Source organism: Oncorhynchus mykiss, chromosome 12, assembly GCF_013265735.2.
Source record: "Oncorhynchus mykiss isolate Arlee chromosome 12, USDA_OmykA_1.1, whole genome shotgun sequence".
Taxonomy (NCBI): Eukaryota; Metazoa; Chordata; class Actinopteri; order Salmoniformes; family Salmonidae; genus Oncorhynchus; species Oncorhynchus mykiss.
This window is the reverse complement of record NC_048576.1, coordinates 63,430,884-63,443,226: the sequence shown is the minus strand read 5'-3', so window position 1 is coordinate 63,443,226 and position 12,343 is coordinate 63,430,884. Positions and strand designations below refer to the sequence as shown.

Here is a 12,343-nt window from a genome sequence, read left to right as displayed (position 1 = left end):
TAATAATGACTGGAATTATTGGTTAAAATAATTTAGTATGACACTGAAGACCAGACAAGTCTGTAACCTGCAGTCAGCCTCTGTACAGACGATCTAACCCTGACCTCTGACCTGATAGATAGAAGCTGACTTCTTCACATTGGTGGACTAGATACAAAGTGCTTTCATTTATAAACTGTAAAACAGATATGAAGGAAAATAGCCTCAAATTAAAGGAGACATTATGTACTGTTTCCTCATATGAAACACTTGATCACAAATAGAAAATGCTGGAGTATAGAGCCAAATAAAATGTTTTAGCTTCACTGTCCAAATACATAAGGTGTAGACTGTATGGCTCAGGTCCTGTATTTATAAAGTGAAAGAATGCTGATCTAGAATCAGGTCCCCCCAGTACACATAATCTTATTCATAAAGATCTAAAAGACAAAACGGATCCTAGATCAGCACTCTTATAAGAGACTGTATGAAATGTATATAGTATGTACAGTATACGTTGGAAGTTGAGAGTTGTTGTCCATTAGATAACTCCAATTAGGGGAGGAATAATAAAGGAAAATATATATTTTTTAGTATAGTTATTTTACATACAGTACCAGTAACTCTGGGTCTTCCTTTCATTTTTAAATTTAAAATTTTATTTCACCTTTATTTAACCAGGTAGGCAAGTTGAGAACAAGTTCTCATTTACAATTGCGACCTGGCCAAGATAAAGCAAAGCAGTTCGACACATACAACAACACAGAGTTACACATGGAGTAAAACAAACAGTCAATAATACAGTAGAAAAATTAGTCTATATAGAATGTGAGCAAAGGAGGTGAGATAATGGAGGTAAAGGCAAAAAAGGCCATGGTGGCGAAGTAAATACAATGTAGCAAGTAAAACACTGGAATGGTAGATTTGCAGTGGAAGAATGTGCAAAGTAGAAATATAAATAATGGGGTGCAAAGGAGCAAAATAAATAAATACAGTAGGGGAAGAGGTAGTTGTTTAGGCTAAATTATAGATGAGCTATGTACAGGTGCAGTAATCTGTGAGCTGCTCTGACAGCTGTTGCTTAAAGCTAGTGAGGGACATGTTTCCAGTTTCAGAGATTTTTGTTGTTCATTCCAGTCATTGGCAGCAGAGAACTGGAAGGAGAGGTGGCCAAAGGAAGATTTGGTTTTGGGGGTGACCAGAGAGATATACCTGCTGGAGTGCGTGCTACAGGTGGGTGCTGCTATGGTGACCTGCGAGCTCAGAAAAGGGGGGACTTTACCTAGCAGGGTCTTGTAGATGACCTGGAGCCAGTGGGTGGTAACGAGTTTGAAGCGAGGGCTAGCCGACTAGAGCGTACAGGTTGCAGTGGTGGGTAGTGTATGGGGCTTTGGTGACAAAACTGATGGCACTGTGATAGACTGCATCCAATTTATTGAGTAGGGTATTGGAGGCTATTTTGTAAATTACATTGCCGAAGTTGAGGATCGGTAGGATGGTCAGTTTTACAGGGGTATATTTGGCAGCATGAGTGAAGGATGCTTTGTTGCAAAATAGGAAGCCAATTCTATATTTAACTTTGGATTGAATATGTTTGATGTGAGTCTGGAAGGAGTGTTTACAGTCTAACCAGACACCTAGGTATTTGTAGTTGTCCACATATTCTAAGTCAGAACCGTCCAGAGTTGTGATGCTGGACGGGCAAGCAGGTGCAGGCAGCGATCGGTTGAAGAGCATGCATTTAGTTTTACTTCTATTTAAGAGCAGTTGGAGGCCAAGGAAGGAGAGTTGAATGGCATTGAAGCTCATCTGGAGGGTTGTTAACACAGTGTCCAAAGAAGGGCCAGAAGTATACAGAATGGTGTCGTCTGCGTAGTGGTGGATCAGAGACTCACCAGCAGCAAGAGGGACATCATTGAATGTATATGGAGAAGAGAGTCGGCCCAAGAATTGAACCCTGTGGCACCCCCATAGAGACTGCCAGAGGCCCGGACAACAGGCCCTCTGATTTGACACACTGAACTTTCCCATGAGAAGTAGTTGGTGAACCAGGCGAGGCAATCATTTGAGAAACCAATGCTAACGAGTCTGCCGATGAGGATGTGGTGATTGACAGAGAGTCTTGGCCAGGTCAATGAATACGGCTGCACAGTATTGTTTCTTATCGATGGCGGTTAAGATATCGTTTAGGACCTTGAGTGTGGCTGAGGTGCACCCATGACCAGCTCTGAAACTAGATTGCATAGCGGAGGTGCTGTGGGATTCGAAATGGTCGGTAATCTGTTTGTTGACTTGGCTTTCGAAGACCTTAGAAAGGCAGGGTAGGATAGATATGCAGTGGGGATAACAAGTATTTGATACACTGCCGATTTTGCAGGTTTTCCTACTTACAAAGCATGTAGAGTGTTGGGGAATAATCAGAATTGGTGGGTAACATAGATAAGATGTTTTATATTCATCATATGCTTATGAGTTATTTCTCATTTTTGTACTATTGTTGTACTATAGTGGTGGCCATTGGCAGTTATCTGTTCTATGTCAAGACTAAGTTGCATGGGCCGCAGAGAGGGGAGAGGTCAAGGTGTCATCATGTGTAAACATATCTTTTGCTCCACTGTGTCTGTGTGCCAGTCACTCCCTACTTTTCCCATCGGGGAGAGGAGGATGGCAGTGTCTGGAATCATTCTATGTTCCCCGTGAGCTTGTCCAGTATTGGTTGTATTTAGAATTGGTTGTATCTAAATGACAATTTGATATATGCCTGTTGATATGGAGGATTGGTTTATGGTTCTGGGTTTGAGTAAGGAGACAAAGCTGAACGGTTTATTATGTCTATGCTGTCTGACTATGTGTGTTCTTTGCTATTAAAGGATCTCAGTTGCAATGTAGAAGGGGCTCTCAGAAAATTCATTGATAGACACTGAATTGATCTGAGAGTCACAGGGTTGTGATAGAGCTCATATAATTAAAGATGGACTTTGATAACTAACTCTGACTTGTGTGTGGTTTGCGCTCATGATTTGGTAAATAGAGGAAATTTCCACGACAAGAGGTCTGTAATTTTTATCATAGGTACAATTCAACTGTGAGACGGAATCTAAAACAAAAATCCAGAAAATCATATTGTATGATTAAGTAATTAATTGGCATTTTATTGCATGACATAAGCATTTGATACATCAGAAAAGCAGAACTTAATTATTTGGTACAGAAACCTTTGTTTGCAATTACAGAGATCATACGTTTCCTGTAGTTCTTGACCAGGTTTACACACACTGCAGCAAGGATTTTGGTCCTCTCTTCCATACAGACCTTCTCCACATCCTTCAGGTTTCATGGCTGTCGCTGGGCAATACGGACTTTCAGCTCCCTCCAAAGATTTTCTACTGGGTTCAGGTCTGGAGACTGGCTAGGCCACTCCAGGACCTTGAGATGCTTCTTACGAAGCCACTCCTTAGTTGCTCTGGCTGTGTGTTTCAGGTCGTTGTCCTGCTGTAAGACCCAGCCACGATCCATCTTCAATGCTCTTACTGAGGGAAGGAGGTTGTTGGCCAAGATCTCGCGATACATGGCCCCATCCATCCTCCCCTCAATACGGTGCAGTTGTCCTGTCCCCTTTGCAGAAAAGCATCCCCAAAGAATGATGTTTCCACCTCCATGCTTCACAGTTGGGATGCTGTTCTTGGTGTTGTACTCATCCTTCTTCTTCCTCCAAACACAGCGAGTGGAGTGGAGTAGACCAAAAAGCTATATTTTTGTCTCATCAGACCACATGACCTTCTCCCATTCCTCCTCTGAATCATCCAGATGGTCATTGGCAAACTTCAGATGGGCCTGGACATGCGCTGGCTTGAGCAGGGGGGGCTTGAGCAGGGGGACCTTGCGTGCGCTGCAGGATTTTAATCCATGATGGCGTAGTGTGTTACTAATGGTTTTCTTTGAGACTGTGGTCCCAGCTCTCTTCAGGTCATTGACCAAGTCCTGCCGTGTAGTTCTGGGCTGATCCCTCACCTTCCTCATGATCATTGATGCCCGACGAGGTGAGATCTTGCATGGAGCCCCAGACCGAGGGTGATTGACCGTCATCTTGAACTTCTTCCATTTTCTAATAATTGCACCAACAGTTGTTGCCTTCTCACCAAGCTGCTTGCCTATTGTCCTGTAGCCCATCCCAGCCTTGTGCAGGTCTACAATTTTATCCCTGATGTCCTTAAACAGCTACCTGGTCTTGGCCATTGTGGAGAGGTTAGAGTCTGTTTGATTGAATGTGTGGACAGGTGTCTTTTATACAGGTAACGAGTTCAAACAGGTGCAGTTAATACAGGTAATGAGTGGAGAACATGAGGGCTTCTTAAAGAAAAATGAACAGGTCTGTGAGAGCTGGAATTCTTGCTGGTTGGTAGGTAATCAAATACTTATTGCATGCAATAAAATGCTAATGAATGACTTAAAAATCATACAATGTGATTTTGTGGATTTTTGTTTTAGATTCCGTCTCTCACAGTTGAAGTGTACCTATGATAAAAAAAATGACAGACCTCTACATGCTTTGTAAGTAGGAAAACTTGCAAAATCAGCAGTGTATCAAATATTTGTTCTCCCCACTGTAGGTCTGTAGCAGTTTGGGTCAAGAGTGTCCCCCCCCTTTGAAGAGGGGATGACCGCAGCTGCTTTCCAATCTTTGGGAATCTCAGACGACACGAAAGAGAGGTTGAACAGGCTAGTAATAGGGGTTGCAACAATTTCGGCAGATCATTTTAGACAGAAAGGGTCCAGATTGTCTAGCCCAGCTGATTTGTAGGGGTCCAGATTTTGCAGCTCTTTCAGAACATCAGCTGACTGGATTTGGGAGAAGGAGAAATGGGGAAGGTTTGGGCGAGTTGCTGTGGGGGGTGCAGTGCTGTTGACCGGGGTAGGGATTATGTGCTGGTCTTATGTGCTGGTAATGCTTATTGAAATTCTCAATTATAGTGGATTTATCGGTGGTGACAGAGTTTCCTATTCTCAGTGCAGTGGGCAGCTGGGAGGAGGTGTTCTTATTCTCCATGGACTTTACAGTGTCCCAGAACTGTTTTGAGTTTGTGTTGCAGGAAGCAAATTTCTGCTTGAAAAAGCTAACCTGGGCTTTTCTAACTGCCTGAGTATATTTGTTTCTAACTTCCCTGAAAAGTTTTATATCACCGGAGCTGTTCGATGCTAATGCAGAACGCCATAGGATGTGGCGGTCCTCATGACAGCCAGTTTCATCGTAGTGCTTGATGTTTTATGCGACTGCACTTACAGAAACTTTCACAATTCTTTACATTTTCCGGATTGACTGATGTACTGTAACGATGGATTATCATTTCTCTTTGCTTATTTGAGCTGTTCTTGCCATAATATTGACTTGGTCTTTTACCAAATAGGGCTATTTTCTGCACACCAATCCTACCTTGTCACAACACAACTGATTGGTTCAAACGCATTAAGAAGGAAAGAAATTCCACAAATGAACTTTTAACAAGGCAGACCTGTTAATTGAAATGCATTCCAGGTGACTACCTCATGAAACTGGCTGAGAGAATGCCAAGAGTGTGCAAAGCTGTCATCAAGGCAAAGGGTGGCTACTTTGAAGAATCTCAAATCTCAAATATATTTGTTTAACACTTTTTTGGTTACTACATGATTCCATAGGTGTTATTTCATAGTTTTGATGTCTTCACTATTATTCTACAATGTAGAAAATAGTACAAATAAATAAAGACCCTTGAATGAGTAGGTTTGTCCAAACTTTTGGCTGGTACTGTATATATTTACATACCAAAAATATATGGAGGTTTGGAAATTATGCAGACAATTGACGGAAGCCACAATCTATCTGCAATATTAAAGCTGATCTACCCCCGTAAAATATATATATTTTTAAAGAGACTGTATGAATACGGGCCCTGATATACTGTAATGTGTTCATATTGAAATTAAGCTTTCTCCATCAACTCTTTGTTATTGTCCAACAGGGAGCACCAGCTGAGAAGGACAAGTTCCTCACCATGATGAGTCACACCCGAGGTAGTCGTATGGAAGAGCAGCACTGTGTCTTGAACCCTACCGGGACCACTCCCTCTCCCCCCAAACACTCCACTACTATACCCTCAGGTCAGTACTGTACTAACCTAACGTAGCAGGCGTTAAAGAAAAGCCCTTGCGGGGTCCTTTTCAGGAGAAAAGGAAGCTAGGTTGAAGATGCTTTATCCCTGAAAACTGGATGTTTTGGGGTTTTTATGACACTGCTAAGGGTGGTTCTATACAGAAATTGCAGATATACAGGAAAACAGCTGCCAGTAGTGCTTTCTATTCATCTTGGAAAAGTTGGTATTGATTTTTCTACCTTCACTCCCTCACCTCTTTCTCTCTTTTCCACCTTTTTCTCTCCCACCCACTCTCAATCTATCTCTCTCTCCATCTTTCTGATAGGACAAGATGCTGACCGGTTCTTTAACCTGTTGGCCAACACACAGGGTCATCGGCTTGACGACCAGCGAGTGACCTTTCCCTTGTTACCTGGGATACATGGGTCTTCTGCTGGTCATCAGGATGGTGTGAAGACAAAGGCTGGACCTGATCCAGCTGTCACACCCCAGGTAGGCCCTATTCTGACTTCCAAATCAACCCCTAGCCCAGTGTTTTTCTACCCAAGAGGGAGCACATTTTAGCCCCTACTTCCAAGGGCTAGGAGGGGGACAGGGGGAGCAGGTAGCTGACTATTGGTGGCTATTCAGCAGCCTGATGGTCTAGGGGTAGAAGCTATTGGCCAGTCTGTTCGGTTTAACCATGTGTCCCATTGATGAGGATGGGGACGTGCCCAGCCTGGTTGCTCTTGAAGTCCACAATCGGCTCCGTTGTTTTGCTGACGTTGAGGGAGAGGTTGTTTACCTGGCAACCTCCTGCCTGTAGGCCGTCTCATCTTTGTTGGTAATAAGCCCTACTACTGTCCTGTCGTCAATGAACTTGATGATGGAGTCGGAACTATGTAAGGCCACGCAGTCGTGGGTATGCAGGGAGTACAGGAGGGGACTCAGGACGCACCCTTGTGGGGCCCTCGTGTTGAGGATCAGTGTGGAGGTCATCTTGTCCCCCTTTACCACCTAGGGTCGTCCCGTCAAGAAGTCCAGGACCCAGTTGCATAGGAAGTTCAGTCCCGGAGCTGTGAGCATTGTGGTGAGCTTAGATGGCGCTATGGTATGCATTCCTCTTGTCCAGGAGGGTGAGGACAGTGTGCAGTGCAATGGTGATTGCGTCGTCCGTGGATCTGTCGGGCGGTAGGCAAATTGGAGAGGGTTGAGTGTGTTGGGGAGGGAGGAGGTGATGTAGTCTTTGACTAGCCTCTCGAAGCACTTCATGATTGACGGAAGTGAGTGTTACGGGTCAGCAGTCATTTAGTTCAGTTACTTTCCCTTTCTTGGGCACTGGGAGGATAGTGGACATCTTGAAGCAGGTGGGGATAACGCCCCGAGCTAGAGAGAGATTAAAAATGGCAGGAAACCCAACGGCTAGCTGGTCTGCACATGCTCTGAGGGCGCGGCTAGGGATGCAGTCTGGGCTGGCAGTCTTGTGAGGGTTAACATGTTTTAATGACTTTGTGGACACCGTAAGCACGTAGCCTTCGTTGTCCTCAGGGGCTCTCCTCGGCAGCTCAGAGTCGTTTTGCTCAAAGTGTGAGAAAAAGGTGTTTAGCTCATCTGGTAGTGTGGCGTTGGTGTCCCAACATGACTGGCTTTCTTTTTGTAAACTGTGCTCGTTTGAAGCCCCTGCCACATACGCCTCATATCCAACCCGCTGAATTGCTCCTCCACTTTGTTCCTATACTTGTGTCTCGCTGCCTTGATCAATCTGGGTAGGTCGTATTTGTACTGTTTAACCATACAAATGTCCCCAGAAAAACAACATGTAGCAATTACAATTGAAACCTGTCAAATCCTCTCACATACACAGGAGTGCCAAGGGAGTAGGTGCTATGCTTGACTTGGAATTCTGCAATAATCTAGAACTTACTCTGTTAGAACAGGTGTTTCCAACCTTTTCCACCCAGGTCCCATATTAAATACACCAACTAAAAATAAAGTCTAGACCCGATTTTCTCTAAATGTTATTCTGCTACCAAATACATTTTATTATGATCATTTATATGAACTCTCAATTAAATTATACATATTCTCTTTATAGACAGTGATTAGACCAATTGATATTGACAGACACACATTGTATAAGATTACTTCCCAAGCAAAGTCCAATTTCTCTGACTCCTTGACTTTAGAAGGTCGTAGCTCAGCTTCTGAATGTCATAGAGACATGCCATATATTACCATGTGCATCAGTCACATCTTCCTCTGGCATTTTACTGCTTCTTTCTAGCCAAAAGCATTGTGGATTTATGCATCGTTTTAGATTGGTAATAAAAATTGCATATATAAAAAAAGACATTAAACATTGGCGCCACGCCCCCTAGGTTAGAGCATATAGCAACAGCAGTGATGTGTTAATGATGACATCCATCCTCTGTATTTTCTGTCAGGGCTCCAAGGCAGATGTGCCACCATGGCCTTCCACACCCCAGATCACCCTGACTGAAGGGACTCCACTCACACTCAGGCAGGCCTACTATAGACCAGATTCTCCCACCCAGGCCTTTTCTGAACCAGCAGACTCCCAGAGAGAGACACCAAGATCAGCTTCCTTTAGCCCTGGCACTGAATACAAGACCATACAGGATCCCTCAGCTCAAGTAAATATATTCACTTGAAATGTTTATTGCTTTCGTGGGATTACATCACATGCACATTTAAAACAAAAAGGGAAACCAATACAGGGGTATTCATATGCGTAGTAGGTAGGCAAGTCACGATGCAACAGGTGCGGTCAAGTAAATATATTTGTGTTTTCTTATATTTCATTCTCATTTTGATAAACAGATGTCTATTGATTGATGGATGCGTGTTGATTTGTTCACTTGGCTTCTTATACATTCCCACCATCAGATGCTTGCATTTTGAAAGCATGATTAAATCAGTTTAACTCAACGTCTGAACTCTGAAAGAATAGTTGTCTGTATTGTTTTTTTAATTACAATAACTGTGGTATTTCCTCCCTAAAGGTAACATGGATGTTGTCCATGTGCTTCACTTCACAACAGGTAAGCTTATGCATGATGTTGGTGACAGTCTGCTTGTTTGAAGAGTGTGGTCATACCGTATGTCAGTATTGTGGTCAACAAGTAAAACATCACCCAACAAGACTGTTGATTACTCATTTGGGAACTCATTAAGGCAGTTACAGAATGCAATTATAGAACTAAGAATGCAATAGAATACACATTACAATTAGTTTTCAGTTTCTGTCACTCAGGGACGCAAGGCCGACAACCAAATGCCATGCTTCTTACCAGAAATGTTCCTCGATTTGGGACCCCAGGAGAGGCTCTGGTTCACTCTGAGCCTAACCCCAAGAAGAACCCAATCCCTCAACCTCAACCTGGTCCCCAAGGACGACTATATCTCCAGGCTCTGAGGGGTGGCCAGTCCTCTTCTGGCTGTGCCGGGTGGAGATTATAACAGAACATGGCTAAGATGTTCAAACGTTCATAAATGACCTGCAGGGTCCGTTCCAGGTCGTGTTTATTGCAATCGTGTTGCACAGATGATCAGATCTCACAAAGCCTGGTGAAGTGTTCCTATGTGTTTTAATCTTCCAAGATGTGCATCCCCATTAAAAAAAAAAAGGAATGTCTGGAACAGCACCACCATATCAGAATCTCAAATGTCTTGCAAATGTTATATCTCACGTCATATTTTTCAGCAATGCTATGTATTTTATGATGAGCTGCAGGCGAGAATGCAGCATTATGTGAATCTTCTTGTTTTGAACAGCAAGTTGAAGTTGTCAGTCAGTGTAATTCTTGTTAATAGCTATCCAATAAAAAAATACATGATTGGTTTAAATCCTATCGCTTCTCATTGAATTTTGAATTCATGCCAAGTCCTTTTGAAGAATGTCCTAGGGTGAATTCAGTCATGTGTTCAGAACCTCAGATAATAGTGTAGGTTCAGTCTGCAGCATCACAGTCAAAGGCCAAATGTACCATGGAAGTCTCTCAAATCACCAAGAGGAATGGAGAAAAGCCAAATAGCACACAAATGAATGACTAGTTTAGGTTGAGAACAAAAATTCTAACTTTATTCAGAATGTTGAAGATCACTTTCATTCCTTTCATAACAGGTCAACATCAGATCTAATCTATACCGATCAGTTCGGGGGTTGGGTTTGTGTAGGCCTGGATTTGGGTTATGCCGGATCCATCCATCTTGCCAGCCAATTAAATGCATCCCACGGTGGATTTATGAAAATAAAATGAGCTTGCCTTTCAACAATTTACAGACTGTGACACTTTAGAAACACGGGCACATAAATAACTTCTGTCTGCTATTTGCATTTGGTAAACTAATGGGTAATGGATACTAACAAGTAATGGTAACTACTGCACTGATTCCATAATGCAATGTATCTGTCCTAAAGGGCTGTTCTCCTGTCCAATAGCGGTTAGAATGCGCCTGCCTCAATCTTCTGATACCGTAACCCATACAAGGCATTGTCATGTTGTATTCTCCTTCTTGTTGTGAACACTCTTCATGTGCCTTCTTTGGGATTCAAGCGCTTTGAAGCGGGTACCGCAATCGGTGCACACATACGGTCGTTCCTCATTGTGCATTGTCTGGTGCTTATTCAGTGACGTTAACGTTGCAAAACATTTATAGCATTCAGAACACATATACGGTCTCTCCCCTGTGTGAACTCTCATATGCACTTTCAGGTTATCTCGTCTGTTAAAACCACGGTGGCAAACCGGGCAAGGAAACGGTTTGTCCCCTGTGTGAATCCTCCTATGCTTTGTCAGACAATCACTCGACCTGAAGCCTTTGCCACAGTCACTGCACCGATGGGGTCTTTCCCCTGTGTGAATCATCATGTGTCTTTTCAGATTACTAGTCCAGTTGAAACATTGACCACATAAGTGACAAAAAAGATTTTTCATGTGAGTTTGGAGATGCTCTATCAGAATTTCTTTGGACTCAAAGTGTTTTCCACAGACACCGCAAAGGCAATCTAGGCCTATATCCTCTGTGTGTTCTTGTGTATGTTTTATTAAAAAACTCACAGAGTAACATTTATTTCCACACACACCACACCAACAGGGAGTAGTAAGGCTTTGACTGTGTGGGTTCATATGGGATGACTCTGTGGATTTCCTTCCTTTTTTCCACATACCGGAGCTATGGCTTGTTATTTTCTGTGCTTTCTTTGATTTGAGTGGAGTAAACCTAATCCAAGGTTCTTTTTCCTCTTCATTGACACCTTCCCTGTATTTACTTGGGGTTGGAGAACAGACCGGATTTACTACAGAGAGGGGCTGAGGTTCCCTGGTTGGTTCTAATGACATGTAGCCCTCTCCATCAGGTTCTGTTTTGATCGGTTCCGTTGAAGTGCTTGTTAGAGAGGCTCCCTGTCCATATTCCTCACTTTGGGTTTGGTAAAGATGTGAGGGCTGACATGAGTCCTCTTCCTGATCATAGTCACTTTTCACACAGTCACTAGAGCTAATTATGAAGAAGTCATTATGAAACTCTTCCTCCTGACTGGTCCTATGTTGCTCCTGTTGTTCCTCCTTAATCTGAGTGGGCTCTGGGTCTTCTTGCCCCAGACTGGGGCTCCATTCCTGCTCACAGTGTTGCTGCTTAGTGGGAACCTCCTCTTCGAAGACAGTGAGAGAGAGCTGCTGGAGGTCTGGGGAGAAGGATTAAACAAAAAAGTAAAAACTGACATGAGACCATAATTCCATTTACATGTATGCAACATAATGCAAAACGTGTCTTTCAGCAGGACATGTGTTTCGTGCTCAAATGTAATAAAATAAATATTTCCAATGTCGCATAATATTAATGTCAACAGGAAAAATATAATAGCTAGCGACAAACCTGTCCTTTGTATCTCTTGTGGTTTGAGAACGATATCAAGCTGCCTCTGTAGACGGCCGTTCTCCTCTTTTGAACGATACACTTCTTCCTGGTACTCTGCTATCGTTTTCTCAACAGCCCCAAATATCTCCTCAGCCGCTGCTGTTAAACGCTGGTTGAGAAACATTCTCAACAACTGTATTTTAGCCATTTTAGATTATCCAAGCAGACTACGCGGCTACGTGCGTTTGTGTTTGTCGACGTTTTGGTAACCTTTCACCTTTAGTTTTGGCCATGCACGAGCATGTCATATTTTCCAGTGTCGCGTCCTGCTGGGCTGGAGTGCTGACATACGATGTTTTCTTCGTGACTAATGATTG

The 12,343-nt window shown here is 43.1% G+C and overlaps 2 protein-coding genes across 2 annotated transcripts; one reads left to right on the top strand and one right to left on the bottom strand.

Moving 5' to 3' along the window:
- Positions 1 to 5,966: 5,966 nt before the first annotated feature.
- Positions 5,967 to 8,758, top strand: LOC110537980 (Purkinje cell protein 2). Its single transcript, XM_036939523.1, has 3 exons — positions 5,967 to 6,114; positions 6,433 to 6,599; positions 8,531 to 8,758. The coding sequence occupies exons 1-3, from the start codon at positions 6,009 to 6,011 to the stop codon at positions 8,756 to 8,758; spliced, it is 501 nt and encodes a 166-aa protein (XP_036795418.1). The 5' UTR covers positions 5,967 to 6,008.
- A 1,408-nt stretch (positions 8,759 to 10,166) lies between these two features.
- Positions 10,167 to 12,314, bottom strand: LOC110537978 (zinc finger protein 37). The gene is made up of 2 exons (XM_021624467.2): positions 11,985 to 12,314; positions 10,167 to 11,793 (listed from the first exon to the last, which is right to left on the bottom strand). The coding sequence occupies exons 1-2, from the start codon at positions 12,172 to 12,174 to the stop codon at positions 10,604 to 10,606; spliced, it is 1,380 nt and encodes a 459-aa protein (XP_021480142.2). The 5' UTR covers positions 12,175 to 12,314; the 3' UTR covers positions 10,167 to 10,603.
- Positions 12,315 to 12,343: the final 29 nt, after the last annotated feature.

What these genes read in the sequence shown, in the direction of transcription:
- LOC110537980 (XM_036939523.1), top strand. Translation starts at nt 6,009, where the DNA reads ATGATGAGTCACACCCGAGGTAGTCGTATGGAAGAGCAGCACTGTGTC. An exon ending in CTCCACTACTATACCCTCAG is followed by an intron (nt 6,115 to 6,432) that starts GTCAGTACTGTA and finishes TCTTTCTGATAG; the next exon opens with GACAAGATGCTGACCGGTTC. An exon ending in ATCCAGCTGTCACACCCCAG is followed by an intron (nt 6,600 to 8,530) that starts GTAGGCCCTATT and finishes ATTTTCTGTCAG; the next exon opens with GGCTCCAAGGCAGATGTGCC.
- LOC110537978 (XM_021624467.2), bottom strand. Translation starts at nt 12,174, where the DNA reads ATGGCTAAAATACAGTTGTTGAGAATGTTTCTCAACCAGCGTTTAACA. An exon ending in ACAAGAGATACAAAGGACAG is followed by an intron (nt 11,794 to 11,984) that starts GTTTGTCGCTAG and finishes CCTTCTCCCCAG; the next exon opens with ACCTCCAGCAGCTCTCTCTC.